This window comes from Simochromis diagramma, unplaced genomic scaffold (genome assembly GCF_900408965.1).
Source record: "Simochromis diagramma unplaced genomic scaffold, fSimDia1.1 OVJJ01000389.1, whole genome shotgun sequence".
NCBI lineage: Eukaryota > Metazoa > Chordata > Actinopteri > Cichliformes > Cichlidae > Simochromis > Simochromis diagramma.
Window position 1 is genome coordinate 1,449,750 of NW_024387227.1, and position 21,607 is coordinate 1,471,356.

The 21,607-nt window shown below is 38.1% G+C and overlaps 2 protein-coding genes across 2 annotated transcripts in view; both read right to left on the bottom strand.

Annotated features, from left to right (window-relative positions):
* The window catches only part of iars1 (isoleucyl-tRNA synthetase 1), a 57,468-nt gene that overhangs the window by 20,973 nt on the left and 14,888 nt on the right, over positions 1 to 21,607 (bottom strand). The window contains exons 11-18 of the mRNA XM_040052246.1: positions 20,218 to 20,340; positions 14,355 to 14,446; positions 12,243 to 12,341; positions 5,990 to 6,116; positions 3,951 to 4,024; positions 1,938 to 2,132; positions 1,567 to 1,653; positions 570 to 653 (exon numbers count right to left, since the gene is read on the bottom strand). Of these exons, the coding sequence (XP_039908180.1) occupies positions 570 to 653; positions 1,567 to 1,653; positions 1,938 to 2,132; positions 3,951 to 4,024; positions 5,990 to 6,116; positions 12,243 to 12,341; positions 14,355 to 14,446; positions 20,218 to 20,340 (881 nt within the window). The remainder of the gene's footprint in view (positions 1 to 569; positions 654 to 1,566; positions 1,654 to 1,937; positions 2,133 to 3,950; positions 4,025 to 5,989; positions 6,117 to 12,242; positions 12,342 to 14,354; positions 14,447 to 20,217; positions 20,341 to 21,607) is intronic.
* LOC120746774 (vimentin-like) lies at positions 14,453 to 20,211 on the bottom strand. Its single transcript, XM_040052261.1, has one exon. The coding sequence runs from the start codon at positions 19,389 to 19,391 to the stop codon at positions 18,258 to 18,260; it is 1,134 nt and encodes a 377-aa protein (XP_039908195.1). The 5' UTR covers positions 19,392 to 20,211; the 3' UTR covers positions 14,453 to 18,257.

Genomic DNA, 21,607 nt, shown 5'->3' on the forward strand with positions numbered 1-21,607 from the left:
CAACACTGAGATTCATTTGGAAGAAAAAAAAATACAGAATAGGCAGAATCTCTGACTGCTAAAATATGTAGGAGACGTAGTTGTCACTACTCAAAAGTACTAAGAAAAAGTCTTTATAGTCTGTACATCAGTCTGCCTTTTGAAGCTCACTACACCATAATGGTTATACTGTAAGCACTGATTAAAGCCAGAAAAGTGAAAAATGAAGGTCTCAAATAGAATCAGATTGTTGCCTTTTTCCTCTTCATTTTAGCAGCTCTCTCCTCATCAGTGTATATGTGAGCATATGGTGTAGCTGCATAGTGGTTTATTCATTAGGCCATATGGCCATAGTGCTCTTCCTGCTCAGGGCAAAGGAGAAAGAATGTATAAAGAGGGGCATTTGTATGCATGTAGTGTGCGTGTGTGTGTGTGTGTAATGTATGTAGGAGTGGGCCCAGTTGTATTTAAGCATAGACAGCAATTCAAACTTTTTAAAACGAAAACACAAGTGAAGTTAGCCCACACCCTGCCACCGGTGCACACAAGGACTCACACTTCACAAACACACACTCGCTCACAGAGCTGACCTGAGGGCATCAGCTCCATAGCTCTGCACTATCAGTCCAGGATCTGGGTAGTTCTTCTTGCGCTTGCTCATCTTCTGTCCATCGCTGTGGGATTGAGACAAGCAAAGTTATTAATGCACGCATGCATTAAAGTGTATGTTGGAAACCATGCACTTAATATTCAAATTAGTCAAGTCCTTCCAGGTCAGTAGGCCGGCGAACATAGAGCTGCACTTAGACCCCAAGGCTGCAGAGAAGCAGCGGCTCTGAAGCCTAAATGCTGCATACACACATCACGCCGATTAAGAGTAAAAGGGAAGAAGAAAAACAAAGATGGGATAAATAGGGGGAAGAAAACTAAAATAAAAATGGTGGTAATGAGGTGAAGTAAATAGTGGATTTAGTGGGGGGAGAGCACAAAACACAATATGTGTTGGGAAATAGAAAATTTCTGCACAGAAAACGTGCAGGAAAAATAGCCCGGAATATTTGCTTTGTCAGCAAATCCTCTTAAAGAATGAAAACAAATATGAGCCTGCTACTGAATTTTATTCTGTTCCAAAGACCTCAGTTCTCCTCTGTGTACATGAAATATCCGTTGATTACTGGGAAAATGAATAGTGAGGTTTATTTGAGTCAGTCCCAGTTTTGCCATCCTGGAGCCATGATTACTCCTCAGTGCACAATTCTTCAGCTCAAAATCGCCCCAAGTGCGCAAACGAGTTTGCCATTAAGTCCCGAAAACTACACATTAGTGATGAGTTTGTGAAAATTAACATTTTAAGAAGAAATGAATAAGCTGCAAATGGTATTTCAAAGTTATCAAATATCAGGAGACCCAAATACTTATGCAAAAAAAGTGTTATTCTTTAATTAAAATACATTTTACGAGCTCATTTAAAGGAGATGTACTATGTTTACTTTCATTGATTAGTAACAGCATATTTAGGGCAGATAATGAAGAAAATAAAAACGGGTCACCTTTTGAGTAAGTAAACTGATGTTTTGTTAAGCTTACCTGGCAAGCACCAGTCCATTAACAATGACATTTTTGAAGGGTGGTTTCCCAAACAGGGCTGTGGAGAGCACCAACAGTGTGTAGAACCTACAGTGGGGTACAAAGACAAGTAGGTCAGGGAGACAATAACACAAAATTAATTTGTTCTCTTAGGTTGGACAGAGATTTTAAAATTACACTCTTAATAATATAATTTCATACAGTTAAAAATAAATGTACATCATATTTCAGCAACACACTCATCCGAACTGTATTTCCATCTGCCAATGATCTTTTCTCATGATTTCCCTAAATTAAATTACTCAGGGAGCTCTCTATGTGTCAACTTCTTATGTGTCACTCATCAGTTCACTCATTCATCTTCAGTTTACCATCCTCTGGTCTGGTCAATGCCTTCAGCAATGAAGTCTGCTGGGAAACTGTCCTCAAACTCCTTCCTGTTTTCAAAGGGATAGTGAACCTGAGCGTAAGGCATACTCCCACTCTCGAACCAGCAGTCAAACACTTCTGTGATCCTCCGCAGCACGCCCTTACCACGCCGTGAGGGGATTGTCAGATCGTCGATGCTGTGCAGATAAAGCAGGGGAAAAAAATTAACCAGCAGAAAATAAGAAGAAGCAATTACAGCTGGACTTCTGTTTCATTTTGAGTTTGGTTAGCATCACAAGGCACTTCTTAAACAGATGTGCATTACATGGAATAAGGTTTTGAGGCATTTGGGCTGCAGACCAGAACAAGGATTTTATAGGCTTTCACTGTTGAGAATGAGGTTTAAGAGGAGAACAATGGTAATATAAAGCTGGCTCTTACTGGATTAAGCTTTTTTATTACAGCTTTGGGTAAAAAAGGGTAAGGAGTTTTCTTTTCTTTTTTTACTGGTTTACTGATCTGGTCAGATTCAGCCAATAAATAAAATTGGTTATTTTTTGATAAATTAAGCTAACCTGAGACAAACAGATGCACCTGAATATTCTCTTAATTATCAAGTGTCAGATAGCAAGAAAGGCCCCAAAACCCGTTAAACATTTATTTATAAGAGCAAGAACAAAAAAACATTAACCCAGGATGTCCAAAGAAAAGTAGATTAAGCAGTTACATAAAAGTGCTTTTCTAATCTTAAGAAGCCTCTTTTTCAATTTACTGAAGGAAGGATGTGAAAAATAAGTGAAGTTAACATATTCTGAGCAGTACATCAGCTCTTATTTTTGCAGGTTGTTATGCAATGCAGGCAAAAGTATAATCTTCAGTATTTGGTCACGCCACATGAGCATCTTTTCATAGTTTTTGGTTTGTTTTTTTTTTAAATAAAGAAAATGATTTCTTTAAAAGGTACATGTTAAGGACTGGTTAGATCAGAATTAACTGTTGATGAACTATGTCACATCCATGGTGTAAGTCATCATCTACAGTTGGGTAGATGAGTCTGCGGCAAAATATTAACCTTGATTTCTATCATGAAGGGCTGGGGTGAAACTGAAGGGACATTTTGGCATCATCTGGCTCCACTCATTCCAAAAAGGTTAGATGAATATAAAAATAACATGCCAATCATATGCTATGGCCTTTGAAGTGACTGGATCTCAACCAGGTGCACACTAATGGGAAATTTTGGACCAACATGTTAAGCTAACAAATTCAGCAACCACCATCAAAATACCAGATGAGTAAAAACATCTTTTTGAGAAACTGTGTTAATTCATCTATTAGTGTTCAAGAGATTTGGAGAATCAATGCCAGGGTGCACTGAAGCTGTTTTAGTATGCCTCTAGGGCTAGTTTTTAATGATGCACCCACACTGAGTTGTGCCATGGACCCAGGTTTTTGGGTCTTGAAAGATGAAGTGTATTAAAAGTCAGGTTATCTAAAGGTGTGCGCCTAAGGTTCTTCTAGATTTTAAGTTTTTAGAAACATTGCAGACTTTTCAGACATTAAAAGACAACATCCAATTGACTGCTAAATGGCTAATCAGATATTCTTTAATTAGAGTCTCTAATCTTGAAAGCTGCTAAAATCATTCAGATTACTGTTACAAACATCATGCCCTGCATAGAAAAACAAACATGGAAGCTTGGTGAAAGCAAGCCCTTTCTCACTCATCAATTAAAGATGGCCAGCCCTGTGGAAGCGATTAAAGGCAATTAGTAGATGAAGGGCGGAAGAGAAAGGTGATCTATGCACAACAACACCCGTCTGGTTCAGGAAGACAGGTCACATTCGGGGAATCTGATGCAGAATTGAAAAATAAACTTGCACAATGACACACACGACCTCACAAAAAGGTATCACCGTGCGTCGATTCCTGTACAGTCTAAGGGTGTGACTCACTATTACAGTAGTAACACTGAGTACGTGTTCAACTGGATAGCTGCTCATTTGTGACTTACTTTTCCCGATGCAAATCAGTCACTTTGATTCCAGTCAGCTCTTCTAGTTCGGCCATGGATCCAATGCAAACCACCTAATGAGTATCCACACACACAGAGCATATCTTCAGTAAGCAAAAAACCCCACATTCATTAAATTTTTTATAAATATTAGAGAGTTAATCAATTATATAACCAACTGATCAACAGGAGAACATCTCACTTACCAACTAAATATAATTTGATGCTTCTCTGTTTTGAGAATGTACCAACTTTCTTTTTTTCTAGCATGAAAAATTATTACTGACAAAGAATTCATCTAAATAAATTCAAATATTTCACACTATCTGAAACCACACTTTAGGCCCTATACACCAGCCCACTGAAATAACAAAAAAGTGAATTTATATAAAGCAGCAGATGTAAGCATTAGATTAAGTGGATAGATGCAATTTTCTTGATGATAATACAGAGCAAACAACCCAATCACTTTTTATTTACCGTGCTCCTTCTGTTCAAATTGACTATTATTATTTGGCATACTCCTTTATTTGTTTTCTTACAAATTTTAATTAAAGAAAAAAAAACACTGCAGTTGTATTAAGTACAGCTATTAGCAAGCGTCACATTATATTAGAGAAATACATATTTTTGTTGATTGCAGTATACAATACAGTGCATTTTGTTTAAATCACAGCTGACACAGTTAAACAACTTTAAGTAACAATTTGAGAGCTTTGGTTTTTAAAAATGTAACAAGTGCCTGTTCTCAATCTTCTCTGATAGCAAATTTTACATGTTTGTACTGTTGCACGGAACTTAAAACTAGGCCTACACAGCTCCCGAGTAACTTTACCTTCGAAAGTATGGTAAAGTGTGTTATCTGGTCTCCCCAGAGAGCTAACCTGTAGGCTCCGCTCTAGTTTTACTGGAGCACCAGGTAACATGGCCCAGATACACCACCGTCAAATGCAGAAGACAGAATGATAAAAAAAAAAAAACATACCCAAAAAGCCAGGAACACAGAGCAACAGAACAAAAGAAAACTGTGATGATGAGACTGAAATTGTACTGAAACGTATAACGCTCGCTCACGGCTTCAGATTTGGGTGTGTCATTTGTTGCAGTGGGTGAGTGAGGGAGGCACCAGGGAGTGCGAGTGTTCTGGAAACAGTCAGAGCTATTTCCAGCAAGCAGGTCGCTGGCTGTCCCTCTTTGAGCCAGGGGACTAACACTTCATTTTTCAAATGCTCAAACAACCCAATTCTGACATCTCTATTTGGTTCAGTCTACTTCACATAGTCAGCTGGGTTTGGCAAGGAGCGTCCATAACAAAATGGACACTTACAGTCTGGCTCGCTTCTTCACTGTCTGCTTCTTTTAACTCATTCATTTATTATCCTCCCCTTTTTTCACCTCTCATTTTTCATTTCTATTCTGACCCCTCTTTCTTGCTGTGTTTTTCAGTAGCTTCTTTACCACCACCCTCTCTCCCAAAAACAGAAGCCATTTGTCTTGAAAGAGCTTTGAAGTTACCTCAACTGGCATGAAAAGAAACCAAAGACATTTTAGTTCATGATTATTTGCTGTTTACATTAATGAATTATTCATGTTTTGAGTTTATGGAGGCACTCTACAATGCGCTTAAGGGTAGCTAACTGCAACACGGAGTCATGCTACACTCTCTGGCTTGACACCATGGTCACCTCGCTCTGCCATGCCAAAAAGTCTCTGCTACACAAGCCTCCACATACACAAATATTTTAATATGCTAAATCATTACAGAGAAACATTTTCACAGAAGCAATTTCTGAGAAGAACTGATTTCTGTAATATTGCAGCCCCAGTCTTTTCTATGATAAATAAAGTGACAGTTTAACTTTTCAATTATTGCCTCTGTTGCTTAGCCCAGATTGAACTCTGATCGCTACCTCTTTAGAAAAGAAGAACTATCTTGGTATTTGGTAAGGACACAAAATGTGTTATAAAGTATAAAGACTTATCATCAGCATTAAGTACTCTATTAAAGAGTAAGAAGTGCATGTATGTGTTTTCCTGACCTCCTCAAAGTCATCGCTGACCCAGATGGGGATTGGTGTGCCCCAGTAACGGTTCCTTGAAATTGCCCAGTCGCGTGCATCTCTCAGCCAGTTGCCAAAACGCTTCTCACGCACAAACTCTGGAACCCTGCAGAGACACATTAAGATACGTTTTATAATTAAAGAGAAATACATAAAACAAACAAGGACCGTTAGGCCTCCATGGCCAACAACGGGGTTTTTTGCTCGAGATGACAGACTGCCATCATATCCTTGTTTAACCAAAACTAAAGTCTCACTTTCCCACTTTGCGATATACGTTAAGACATTTTTGATGTGCAAATCATAGATTTTAAGTGATATGATTTCACAGAAAACCTCCAAATAATGAATAAACATAATATTTTGAATACTTTTAGGATGAAAAAGAAATATACATTTATGGCTCTGAATGATATATACACAACTCCCTCTGTAGACTCTGTAAAAAAAACGTCAGAGTATAAAAAAGGGAATGTCTGGTGGCTGTAACTGCTACTTGAGTAGGCTCAGAGTATTAAAAAACAAACAAAACAAAACAACTCATTTTTAATAAAAAAAAAAAATGTATTGTGACATTTATACTATAACATTTTTACACTTAATAGACATCGCAAGAAACTTAAGACATTATACATGTTGTCTTTGTATAACAGGTTTTCTGACAATTATATTAAAATGTGCAAATGAGGCAATGCGTCATTAAACACACTAATTAGCATATTAAAAAAGGAAAAATGCAGTGAAATTGACGCCTAAATTAGTTCTTTTGATTTAATTTTGGGAAGCAATTCTTCACTCTTGCTGTTATCATTCTGTCGACCCTGACACTCGTTACCCTCTCCACCCTGCTTGTGCTCTCTTTTTCACATCTCTTGTACCTTGTCCGTTGCTTTGAATGGTTGACCCTACGTATTTACACTCATCCACCTTCACTACCTCTGCTCTTGGTATCATCACCTATCGATTTGTCTCCCTCGCATTCACATATTCTGTCTTGCTTCTACCATTCACCCCTCTTCTCTCTGGAGTATACCTCCACCTCTTCTGGCTCTCTTCCACCTGCTCCATACTCTCACTACAGATCACAATGTCATCTGCAAACATCATAACCTACTGAGACTTCTGCCTGACCTCATCTGTCAACCTGTCCATCACCACAGCAAACAAGACTGGACTCAGTCCCTTATGCAGTCCCATCCCTACCATGAACCCACCTGTCACTCCTCCTGCATATCTGACCACTGCCTCGCTGTCCTCATGTCCTTCAGCAACCTAACATACTTTTCTGCCACTTCAGACTTCCTCTAGCTGAAAATATCAAACTCAAACACTGCTTGTAAAACAATATATTTATTGCCCATAGGATTATAAAGGTCACCTTAATACTTTTAAAATGACATCTAGAACAATTTAATATTTTATCATTTATGTAAACCAGAAGTAACCATATTTCTTTGTCGCCCAGTCGTTTTCCAAAGCATACAACGATAACTCTTAATGAGATTATAAATTACACTATATTTATTATTATTATTATTATTATTTATAAGTATTTGCCTCCACACTCATATAATCTTGAGTGATGTCCCTTTCTTATTCCATAGGGTTTTGTATGATGTTGGCCCACCCTTTGTAGCTTTAACACCTTCAGCTTTTATGGGAAGGCTTTCCACAAGGCTTAGCATTGTGTTAATGGGAATGTTTGATAATTCTTCCAGAATCACATTTATGAGGTCAGACCTTGATGTTAGACGAGAAGGCCTGGCTTGCAGTCTGTGCTCTAATTCATCCCAAAGGTGCTCTATCATGTTGAGGTTGAGGACTCTGTGCAGGGCACCAAATTCATTCATCCATTTCTTTATGGACCTTGCTTTGTGAACTGGTGCTCAATCATGTTGGAACAGGAAGGGGCCATCCTCACACTGTTCCCACAAACATAGGAGCATGAAATTGTCCAAAAATTCTCAGCATGCTGAAGCATTAGAAGTTATCACTCCAACACGTCTTAATTGCTCTAGGGTCCAGTAGCGGCATGCTTTACACCACGGCATCTGACAGTTTGCACTGCACTTGATGATGTAAGGCTTGGATACTGCTACTCAGCCATGGAAAGCCATTCCATGAAGCTCTCTGTGCACTGTTTTGTGCAGATCTGAAGGCCACATGGAGTTTGAAGGTCTGTAGTGATTGACTCTGCAGAAGGTTGGGCATTATGCACCTCAGCATCCACTGACCCCTTTCTGTGATTTTACGTGGCCGCAGCACTCCATGGCTGAGTTATTGTTGTTGACTATGGAATATTTTGAAGCGTGGAAATTTCACAACTGGACTCGTTGCACAGGTGGGATCCTATTATGGCAGCATGCTGTAATTCACCGCCTTAAGAGCAACGAAGCATACTGCATGCATAGGTTCTTGATTTTAACACCTGCAGCCACAGAAATGATTGGAACACCTGAATTCAACAATTTGGATGGCTGAGTGAATACTTTTGATAATCTAATGTATATTAATATGAAGTGAACACAAAAGCTGTGAAGGACATTTTAACCTAAAATTATTAAGTCATCCTACATTTTGATAAAAATTCAACAGTTACTGAGCTCTGAGTTGATGAGCTTCCCAGCAACTAGAACCAGCAAAACTGATAAAAGTGTTTTCTACCACTTTGATGGTGTAGCCTGTCAAAGTGATGATCATATGTATACAGAGCCTCCTGACACACTGCAGTCAAAGACAAATCCGTTTTGTAACTAACTGTATGGCCTCCAGCAGGGAAGGAAATTTTAAGAGATGTGTAAATTAAATTTTAGACTTGTGAATATCCTCTAAGGTCTATTATATGGAAACTGTATACATTACTCTTCAAGACACAAACTTACCCATATCCTGTATATTACTGTGCAACACAGTCTCTCACAAGAAAATATTATTCCTTGCTGGCATCTTTACTACTCCTTATTTTCAGCCCAGGATATAAATTTAAAACTGCCCCTTTATGAAGCTCAACTGCAAAGGTTAACATTCCCTCCGAGGCATCTTTCTCTTTTCTACCCCTTTTCTGCTCTTTCATTTTTATTTTGCCACTATCTCCAAATCTCTCCCTCTTTTGCTAATTTTTTTCTGTCCCCGTTTCTCGCTGCAGCAGTCTGTGTTGCTTAGGAGAACAGTGCAAGGGGCTATGGGGGGGGGGGATATATTGGCCTCAGGATCCACACGCTAAGCAAAGAGTTCATCAATTCCCATTTGTAGGAGGCATTTCTATTTAGGCTCCTAATATATCAATTTAATGATTTTTTTTCCCTTTTGCTGCTGCTGCTCACCACCGCCCTCCATCCCTTATTCATGCTAAATGTAGAATTTAAAGTGTCCCATCTTATGCTCGAGACACACAGAAGACTTATTAGGAAAAGGGGGGGGGGGGGGTTAAATAAGACAGAGGGACAAGGCTCAACTAATCAGTTCAAAGCTATGTAAAAGCATACTGATAACTGGTGGTTTGACTCGTTTACAAAAATGCAAAATAGTGCAAAGGTCTATTAAAATGATCGAGTGAGCTATTCAGGGTGTTCCCTGGCTATCACTCAGCTTTAGCTAGGATACGCTTTATTGGACCTCTGATCCTCATTAGATAACTAGCTAAGAAAATGCATGGATCAACAAACAGGAATATTAAACTGGAAGGCCGCAGTCACACAGGCCTAGAGACAGGTTGGTAGCCCCCCACACTCTCCAGACTTTAGTCTTTGAGCTGTTTTGAAATTTGACAAAAGTGTGATACAAACCAGAGCACGTTGGCCTAAATAAAAGTTGTTCAATGCACCAGCAGCAAATACATTTGCAGTTACTTTGAAATCGGTAAAGTCGTCGTATTCCATGCAAACTATGGGCAACTGTGGCAAACAGCAATTAAGCAAAGCAATCGCAAGGTTTTTAGTGTAGCACACTAGACTTCTTTGCAATCAATTTTACACTAGTAAATGGCACCAACTTCTAGCAACATAATACTCAAACTCCTGATTATTTACACAAGGTATATTTCACACAACTATATAAGGTTGTACCTTATGTATAGTTCAAGATTTCCCCACTGTATAGGCATTACAGAACACTATAATAAATATATAATTTCTATACTAATTCAGACTTATTATTCAGTGTTTGCAAAGCAAAGTCCTTAGCCCATGTTCCCAAATCAAGAATGTCCAAATTTTAAGGTTAAGCAGGAAAACCACTCAAAAGCTGCTCAAGTAATGTTATTTTTAAATAAGTAGTGAAGCTAAAGTTAGCTACATTTTTTAGAATTAGGAGGTTTTTATACGTTTGTCACAATAAAGACAAATACTAAGAATTAAGTGTGCCAGTGAGCACATGAATGAATGAACTCAAAGAATACCTGAAAAAATGAAAGACAAAAAAAAAACACAGACAAGAAAGAAAGAAAAAAAAATGAACTAGAAGTATAATACTTGATTCTTAATGTATTTAACCCAAGTCTTTTCAGGCTAAGCTGATTACCTATTACGAAATAATGTGCTAAATTCACATGTCAGTGGCCGAGCTGTCTGCACCTTGAACCTCAAAAGAAATCAGCCACCCTTTGAGCATTCAAAAATTTAGTCGTTCATTTATTCTGACAGACGGGCATCTGGAGAATTCAAACCGAGCTCTCTGAAAAGACACTTAGCCTTTGTCTGCGCTGCACCATTTGAGATAAAATGAACAAATCACTTGGAGAATACATTAACTAGCACTTTAGAACTTTGCTTTCTCAAGTTTTTTTAAGCCTCTCATCAGCTAATATGAACTTTATATAGATGTATTGAACTCTACAAGGACTTTACTTTCATTAGGAAGCTGATGAGCTGGCAACCCTGACTGACAGGCAGACGGCCTTTATGGGACAAGAACTCGAGTCTGAAAATGGAGTCTAATAATAAAAAAATAAGAAGGTTATTTATATTTTTAATATGTATTTATACATAAAAATACGTTTAAAATATCAACCTAATAAGAAATCTGCATAAGAATGCAGCCACACTAACACAGCCAAGTTAAAGTTAGTGTCAATGTTGCATGTCGTTCAAACACCTTTTAACTTTTTACGGTACTTTTTACTCCAGAGCTAAAACAATTTGACAGAAAATGAAAATTTTGATAAGGAGCTTGTTTAAGTTGCTTTTTTGGGACAATGTTTGCAAAAAAAACAACAACAAAAAAAACAAATAAATAAATTTAAAAAATGGAGGCTTGGCTTACAAATTCTTCACTATTTTCTGAGGACATAACTGAGTAACATAACAACATGCAAATAATAAACAATTTTTTTGTTTTAAATCACTAGCTTCAGCACTTACGATTATCTCAGTTGTACTCATCTATAATAAATGCTAGTTTTGTTGGGGTTCTCATTTTAAACATGCTCAGTACACATTTGAAACGGTTTAAACACGTGTTGATCAAGACATATGATAAAGTTGGAGGCTGCAGTTTGTAGTGTGGTGAATAGTTTTACACTATAATCACAGGTGTTTCTATTATAATCTTGGCCATAACTTATAAATCGTTAGAGTAGTCAAAGCAAGGATTATTCTACTTTACATAACCTTTAGCTAGATGTTCCTAAAAAACCTGCAACACTAGTACCTCTTAGATAAGGACCGTAGCCTTTAAAGTAGTGTGTGCGTTTGTCTCAGCTTCTCTGTATGTGTGTGTCTGGGCGTCTTCACCTTCCTAGTGGCTAGTCATTCATCTCAGTTTGACAGTCCCATTACTGGAGGCAGCTACTGTGGCTCAGAAAAGAGCATTGGGAGCACCAGGGGTAATACCACTTAGCAAAGCCATCATGCTGATGCCTACGTTTTCTCCATGTTCTGCCACTGCAATTAGCATCATGCTAATGTTTTACAGAAACCACCAGTCCCTGTTGACTCATGTTAAAATTCCTTGAGAAAGAGTTTAACGCCATGTCAGATATAGAAAAAAACCACAATCAAAACAACTTCTATTTAAAATCTAATTCTTTGCCATTCAAAACTACTATACCCAGTGATAGCTGCTCGGCAGAGACAGTCCAATAACTTGATTTAGTAGTGCAGAGGAGGGCTGTAATTGTTTTGGGACTCTATCTGCTGTCTGGCATGGTTTTTAAGAACACTTGTTTGGCAAGATGCTTGCAGCTGCCACTTCACTGCCTCCAAGCCAGTTATCATTTTTTCAGAAAAAAAGTTACCAATAGCATTTTCCATTGTTGTCCAGTAGATTCTCCACCATGTGCTCCACTCGGACAAACCAGCTGGGGACGGCTTTGTAGATGAGTGGTGTGTCAGATCTGAAAAAACAACAGCAGATTTAAAAAAAAGAAAGAAAAAAAAAAGGATCAAAGAGGCATACCACATAAACTTTAACCTTGTGTGGTGTTCATTTTTTGTACTTGTGCGAGCGCTTGACAGTGACAGTGTTTGGACAAAAAAAAGAACAAAGTAACAAATAACATATGTATGTATGCATTATTGTAGAGTCTACCTTACAATATAAAGCGCCTTGAGGTGACTGTTGTTGTGTTTTGGTGCTGTATAAATTAAATAAATCGCATAATTTTCCTTTTGGTAAATACTGAAAATGAAAGACCAAAACACCGCACAAAGGTTAAAACGAAAACTTTACTTATACTCGAAAGTGTATTTTTATTTTGAAGTTGAGACATATAGCTGTTTCAGGGTCTTAAATCAAACAAAAGGATCCTGTACAATACAGATAATATATTGATCTCATTTATATTTACTGTCAAGCCATAAAATGTCAAAACAATTTATCAATCTTTTTAAAATTATTATTATTATTACTTAAAAATATATATTTAAAAAAATCTTCTGTAAAATACAGGTTTACTTGGTATTTCGTTATCCATTTTCTTTACAATAATCTGCTGTATTTATTATTGGATTTCTTTGGGTGACCTGATAGCTCAAAGGTTATGGCACATACCACATGGATCTCATCCTCTAGCTCGGAAAAACACCAAAGCACAAGTTTTACCTTTTAGGCAGCGAATAGTTCATCCAATAATTACTTTGATCTCTACAAACCTGTGTCTTCTAAAGACTTAGAGAAAATATCTCTTCATATTTGCAGAGGTTAATTAATCTTGCTCAGGTCGCAGGGCAGCTGCTCAAAGTCAGAAAGTCACGAAGGCTACGTTCACACTGCAGGTCTTAATGCTCAATTCCGATTTTTTGATCAAATCCGATTTTTTTTGTCTGCTCGTTCACACTACAAATAAAATGCGACAGCAAACTCTCTCTAGTGTGAACGCTCAAAGCGGCCCGCATGCGCAAAAGAAGACGTCACACACAACGCGCTCTGTTTAGACCCAGAGCAAACAATATTGTTTGACTGATGGCCCTTAATATAAAGACTTCGGACTTTATGTTTCCCAATTTTTGCTTTAAGTTATTTTGTTATTTACATAATAATGTAGATAACCTAATAATTATCCTTATTGCTGTTTTAGAGGAGCTGTGCTTCAAAGTTGCAGATTTCTGTCAGAATCTGCAGATTATACAGTACAAATAAAATGTTCACGTTTCTCCAACGTTGTCTTCCCAACAGTTTCACTGACATCTACGCTGGATGGCCAGGAAGTGTTCGCGATGTCTTATTGGGCACTTCTCCGGCGCTGATAATTGGCGTCTGTCTCGTGTCAGTGATGTAAAAGACGGATTTAATGCGACATGACCGTTCAAACAGCAGTCGCTTTCTAAAACATCGGATATGTATTGGATTCAGTACCACATACGAAAGTGACCCAGATCGGATTTGAAAATATCGGATTTGTGCCGTTCACACTGTCATACCATGATCGGATATGGGTCGCATAGGGTCAAAAAAAAAAAATCGGATTTGATGCGCTTTCGCCTGCAGTGTGAACGTAGCCTTAGTCAATTTAAAAAAAACAAAAACCCACAGACAGCTGTGTGTTTCTACATGTGCCTGATGGTTTGTACGTGATGTTGGACTTGCACAGAGCCCCACAAAGCCAATGTTACAGTGAATACACTCAAGCCTCTGTATGAACACCCCTTTCCTGCATACTAAACATTTAACATCACACATTCTACAACAAAATAAGGCCAATGGCACTCAAAGAGAAAATATTTCATTGAGTCAGGCTTAACATTTGTGACAAAAATCTCCTGTGTCCAGAAGTTTGAGTTTTTCTTCAACTGGTGCTTTAAAAGCCCCGTGGTGAAAGGCAAAAATTTAAGCTGTTAATTTGAGTGACACAGAAAAGGATGCTGGAGGTAACATTAGCTTTTCAGTTTGAATTCTGTACATGTCTCACCTCCAGCAGAAGGGGTAATTATGTTTGTAGGAGCTGGCATTGACGAGGCGACTGTTCTCCTTCAGCCACTTGATGATATTTTTGTCAGCATCCTGTAACAGAACCACCAAACATGAGACATTGTTTAGAGAATGCTTTATAGCACAGAATAGGGCTGAAGAGCCACATGTCAATGTCATATAGGGTCAAAGATTTCAGCTGGCTAGGCATGGACAGATGTGCGCATTTACACTTTAAACTACAGCCAACTGTCATGTCACAACGTACTGAAAGAGTCTGGAGTAGTACATCTGTACATCACAGCTGCAAGGTGAGAAGTTAAAAAAATCCATGGAGATCTGCCAGTGCTCTTCAGCTCATTTCAAAGTTAACTTTTATAAAATCACTGTAAGGTTTGCTCTTTGCACCTATGCACAAAAATGAATTAATCAATTAATGAGTAAGCATCTAACAGTAAACACACTTCAGATCATGCAATAATTGTATCTAGTTGAATGAAAACTGCAGTGAACGTTTTGTGTTTTTAAGTACACTATTTGTGTCATATCGTCTTTTTAAAAAAAACCTGCAGCACTGTTTTTTTTCCACAATAAATAAATATTACATAAATACAATATCTCAGCACTGTTAAACATTTAATAGTAAAAAAATAAGTGGCACAATGTCATTTTATGCACTGTATAAATTGACAGAATTAAATCGAGTCCTTATTACAGACCACAGAGAGTATAAAAGACAGACATAGCTTCTGGGCAAGAAAAATGATGTCACCGTGGAAAAGCCTTAAACATGCATTGTATCAATCTATGACCACCAGATGGAGGTTGCAGCAAAACTTCTCGTCCTATACAAGTCTACGAGAAAACAGCTGTCTATCCTGGCCTCTGTAAACACTTTCCTCTTGACCTTAAGGGCTCAGTCACTCATTTTGGATTGTAGTGAATAAAAAAATTAAGTCAATTTTGTAAATCATGTAAATCATATCTGGCAGCAAACTGGAGGATTATCTGTGTTATGAAGCTGTGCATTCATTGGCTAATGAGAGCCACTCACTGGCTAATGGAGATCCACTGTGCATGCAGTTTCACAGTCTCTTCCCCTCCTCTTCACATCTACTGTTTGCTACCAAGAAGATGACTGCAGCTTCGAAGCTGGACTTCACAAACCGACAGGTGACAGTTGCGTCCATTTTTTATACTGTCAAGGTCACCATACAGTGGACAATAGTGAAATAATTTAAAGTTTAGTTCTATCAATTAAGGCTGCAGTAATTCATCGAGTAACTTGAATAATTTCATTATAGAAAGTCATCGGTGCAAATTTCTTTGCTTCGAAAGATCTGTTTAATCCACACCTCCATAGCACTCAGTTGTCACCATGTGAGCAGCTTAATGTGGAGCCAGAGTCCGTCTACACAAAAAGGATGAAGAGCAAAGAGGCGGAGCCTTTATTCAGGCAGGCACTGGTGTATTTTTAAAATGGAAACCTGTGAATAGTTCATTTTGAACAACTGTTATTTCTCATTAATAAGACAAAAATACGTTTTTCTCCAATTACTCGACAAATTGAAGAAATAATCGATTGAATACTCTATTACTGAAATAACTGATATCTGCAGCGCTACATTATATTATGCTCCATAGTATTATATCAATAATAACTGTCTCTACCTAACATATTTCACATATCCTAATAGCATGTTATTATGGGACGTTTACTGAGCAACTTTCAGTTTTTACATTTTAATTCTTAGAAGATTTTCAGTACACTTCAGGGCTACCATACCTTTAATACTTGGTGAATAGACCTTGATCAGAGGAATTCTCTGGAAACTTCAATATGAGTATGACTTTTCTTGCAGAAAATCCAAGGTAATTTTGCAACCAAGGCCAGTCTACCCATACAAACTATGAAAAATGGAGCTCAGTGTTTATGGCAAACAGTCTAATATGGGGTCTTATCATCCCATATTTTATGTCCCTCTAGCCAAGTGCAATTCACAGGATGCTCATAGATACGACTTTTCAGCAAGTGCTTGGCAGGTGGCCGTGACCTCTTTGCAGAGAGTTCCCATGCCAGCCTCCCACCCCTCTTTCACCCAGGGATAAATTTTGTTGTGTCCTGACCCATGCTCATTAAAGCATGAAGATACACCTGTGATGTGCACAGGAAAATTGGCACTGAGAGAATGAAATAATTTCACCACCTGGCCAATTCAACATAAATAAGACTTAAGCAGTATGTTATAAAATTACTCACATGCATGTGATTTCTTTGTAATTAATCTGCATCTGATTTAAGGTTCCAAAACACTCATTTATTTTCTGTTTGTGCATCTTACTTACCCCAGCTACACAACCAAACCCAGTTTGCACAGATGGAAAATAATATAGGGTGAAAGTTTAGATTTGCATAAAAGTTAGTCCCGTTGTGACACCCACAGTAATTACAGTTTATTTACAGGATAATGAAGAATAGAAAACAGCAAAAAGAATCCAAATTCAGTGGGCTTGACTTGGTCAGATGCTGCATTTTATCACCTTTATAGAGAGGTTGCTATAAATGATGAAGGAGGACTGTGAGAACATTATTTCTAAAGAAACACCACATGAGCCAAATCTATTTCTGCATTGTTTGAATTTGTAGAAAAATCATAGTAAAAATCTGGGTTTTCTTAAGTGCAAGATAACGGTCCTAACCCGACCCTGCCCTGACACCTCCAAACAAACAGACCAAATTTTATGCTCTGAATAACAAAAATCATGTGAAACCTATCCACTAAAAGAAGAAAAGCAAATTATGCATTAAAAAAAAAAAAAAAAAGACATAGTCTTCCTATTAGGACTTTGATAAGAACTTGAATGTGGCAAATAATCAGAAACACTCTTTGTAGTGTTTATATTTTTGAATTGCTATGAAAAACAATTTATCCTTTTTTTATGAATGCTATTTTATCAGGGAAAGATTGCGTGAGGGATTAGATTTGCTATGTATTAAATGGGCATTTGTTTGTCTACTCAATTTATTATTTGTAGGAAAAGACAAATTAGGAAATGACAACATGTTAAAGAACATTCATTACTAATATTTTGTATGCACACACTTAAATCTTTATTAAATTGGTCAACATTAGTGTGAATGGTCAACAGTTTTGTCAAAACATTCAGAATTAACTGGAGTTGCTGTAAAGATCAGTCACAATACTACGATTATATAGTGCTTTGCTTGAGTTGAGTGTTTCATTTAGAAGACAGACGGGTCCAAAACTTTCATAAAGAGAGACAATGATGGCAAAAAGTGACAAACTGTAGCAAAGGGAAGTGATAACAGAGAAGGTACAACAGAGAAGGTACAACTGTCTTTTCTGGGAAAAGACAGAAGATAAATTTAGCAGGGTTGCTGCATAAGCATGAGCAAAGGAAAGCATCGAGGAGAAATGAGGACTCCAAAAAAAACCCCCAAACATTCAAGAGTTATAGGAAGGCAATGAATAGGAATGAAGATCATTTTGAGAATACATAAGGAGAATATGATCACAGACAAATAAGGAGTAGGAAAGGGCTGGGTCTTATATCTCAATAAACTGTTAGGGGAAATCCAAAACTACATAAGCATACATATAAGATTACAAGAATAGATCAAAACTCTTCCTTATATGATGCAGGCAGAGTTCATATCAAAAAATATGCACCCAAAATTTATAACACCTGATTAGTGGAGTCATGTCTAGGCAAAGTGTCAGGAGAAGTGTTGGCATCTGTGCTCAGAAAAACACATTTTTAAAAAGCCTGCAGAAAGAAAAAGGGTAAGAAATAGAGTGAACTGATCTTGAAACTCCATGATACTCTGTGGATCCTCTTTGTGACCATTCTTTAAACTCGCCGCTGATCCTCTCCCATGTCATTAGACATCTTTGGGAATTCCCAGCCTCTCCTCTTCTCCTTCCAGCAGCTTCCTGTAGGTTGCAATCTCTGCATCCAGCTTGAGCTTAATGTGCAGCAGTTCCTGGTAGTCTTGGAGATACTTGGTCATCTCCAGTTTGGTATCACAGAGCTGAGACTCCAACTGAGCGATGACGCTGTCTAGGTTCCCCACCTTATCCATGTGGGAGATCTCCATGTCCTCCAGCTGCTGCTCCAGGGCGGCATTGCGAGCCCTCAGACCATCAATCTGATTCTGAAGATCTGTCACCTGGTTGTGGAAGGTGGTGATCTCCTCTTTCATGGTTTTCATCTGTTCTTCATGTTTGCCAGCATGGTCCTTGAGATTGTCAAACTTGGTCTTGTACCACTTCTCTGCTTCTTGGACATTGCGAGCAGCAACAGCTTCTATCTCTGCACGCATGTTACGCAAATAAGCAGCCAGATCAGGGCGATCGCCATCCATCTCAGCACTAATTTTTGAGTCCTCAATCTGCTTCATGAGGTCAGCCACTTCTTCATCATGCAGCTTCTTGAGAAACTCTATTTCGGCCACCAGTTGTTCTATGCGCTTCTCCAGCTCAGCCTTCTGCAGCGTGGCATTGTCAACATCTTGACGAAACTCCTTCAGAATCATTTCTGCTTCTTCTTTAAGTGCCAGCTCCTCCTCCAGCTTAAGTCTCCAAACTTCTACTTCTTCTTCGATGTAGCCACGTTCAATATCAGCTGCTCCCTTCTCATTAGTCAGGACCTCAATTAGCTCTCGCACCTCTTTAAATTTGAGCTCGTATTCTTCTCCGATGCCCGTGGGGCCTCCCTTATAGCGGCTCTGCAGGGCAGTTAGCTCAGCTTGAAGAGAAGCATTTCTCTGTTCGAGCGCCTGAACTTTCTGAATGTATCCTGCGAACTTGACATTGAGTTCCTGCATTTCCTCTTTCTCATTGGCATGGTGCTGATGTATCTCTGTGCCCACCTCGATGGCAGTTCCATGATAACCCGAGCGTCCCCGGCTGTCATAAGAAGCTCCACGGCACCGGGAAGGTGACGGACTTTGAACTCTCGCTCTGCTGGCACTGCTAACTTGCAGACTCTTCTGGCTGTAAGATGCAGCTCTCATGTTGTGTAAGATACCGGCTTTGTTTTTCAATTTACAGAAGAGTGGCTGCTCTTTTGGCTTCTTGTGTAGCAAATATTGCGACTGACAGTCCCCTAGACTGTCTCTGAGTTTTTATGCAGTAATAAAGAATGTCTCAGACACCCTTGAAACTCACGCTACACTTTAACACATTTCAAAAGTGGATTATGACTGACTTTCGGAGAACTGTGGCTGCACACTCTTTATTAGCTAACGCTGTATTGTTAGTGGCCAGGCAGGTCACTCCCTGGCCTTTGCACCAGGATGTGAAATAGTGATGAGATCATATATGAATGCTCTTTTTAACTCATTATTCTCTTAGGACTCTAGTTGGGTGTGACAGACTTGAAGAGGCTATCCAGTGCGCTGGTAAATGACAATGTGCTTTGGCAGCAAGTTTTTCCAGAAGACTGCTCTGACACAGATTCCCTCAACTTCACATTTAGACAGTTTGAGTTAAGAATTAGTTAAAGGTAAAACATTTGATTGCAGGTATAGCTAAAGAGAATATATCTAAAGCATATTTCTAAAGAGGACTAACAACAGAAATTTGGCACATATCATGAAATCTTTTAGAAAGAGAAAGTCTATTAAGAAAAGATGCATTTCCAAGATACAAATGGAGGAAATGGAGAACAGTTGAGGAGTGTGAACTGATAAGGCAGAAAATGAAACACTGAATTAATCCAGCTATCAATAATGTTTAAATATTTATCATGTGTATCATATCAGCGGCTCCTATTGTGGGTAGAATACATGCAATGTTTGCTAACCTAATCTGCATGTAAATGCATGAAGTGTCACTCACTTTGACATACTGTCCCACAAAGTCAGTGACCTCTGAAGTGAAGCAGCCCGAGGCGTCCACAGGGCAGATAGGAGCCTGGTCCTTCTGGATGATGTTGTATTCAGTGCACACCCTATAATCATCCTACAGAGAGATAATATTACAGTTTAGAGATGGGTTTGACATGGTCTGGCATCTTTATTATCAATATAGTCTTCTGTATTATACCTTTTCACGGCTGTTTTTCTTAGATTTATAGTATACATATTATTTATTATTTTACAAATACAATTTCCACTACCCTCTTGCACAATGTCAACTACAGTTTTACTTTGGTTTTTTTTCACTGTATATATAAACTTTTGCATTGCCTAGTATAAGGCCCTTATGCAGTGCCTGTGGCAATTTTAAGTTAACTCTGTTGTTTATTTATTGTAGACTGTACTGTTTTTGTTATTTATCCTGCTGCTGTAACAAAATAATTTCCCTTGTGGGATCATCTAAAGTATCCATCTATCTATGCTTCCATCCATCCATCTAATCTCTCTCTCTGTGTGTCACAAATATCCACTTATAACAAAGTCACATGTAATGAAAATGTAAATGAAATAAATTAGATCATTTCATCTTAAGCTTGTTTTACAATTCCATTACTGCATATAGGTGCAACCAAAAGTGAACCCAGTTTCGACAGTGTAAAGATATGTTATGACTCCATATTAAATTCCTTGTTCAGCTGGATACTTTTTGCAGCGTTGAAACAAGCACTGCTGGTATGTGACAGCTATGCATGAAAGATCTGAGCACTGTCCGGCTGCAGATGTAATTTGTATTCAAACAGCCTGTCAAAACCCAAGACAGATGTGTCACATGGTCATTTCACATCTAGTCATACAATACAATTTGAAGAACGTAAATTGACAGTTCTTTCCCTTTTACTGTACAACTTCAGAGCTAATGTGCTTGTTTTTGATATGGTATTATTAACTGAAGAAGATCTTTTTCATTTTTTTTGAAAATCAAAATTATTGTGACAACTAAGTAAATTAAAAAATTAAATGCAAATTTAAATGAGATGCTAACTACAAGGGTGTTGTTAACAGTTCAGAGATTGCTGTACAGAAAGCTAAGACGGTTGGTTGGTATTCAAAGCTGGCTATAGCCACTGGGGCACTTGTCTACCCTTGGCAAGGGCATCTAACCTATTAGCAATGACCCAATACATCTGATAGCACTAGTGCATTGGACTCAATACACTGATACCATAGCACTCAAAACAAACACTCCTCGACAACAATATACCTCAACTTGAAATGAATTCGAAAATGTGTGTGCTCATTTCATCTCATCTTAAATGCATACATTTAATTAAAAGAATTTAAATTATCAGGCAAGAAACACAGCATCCTAC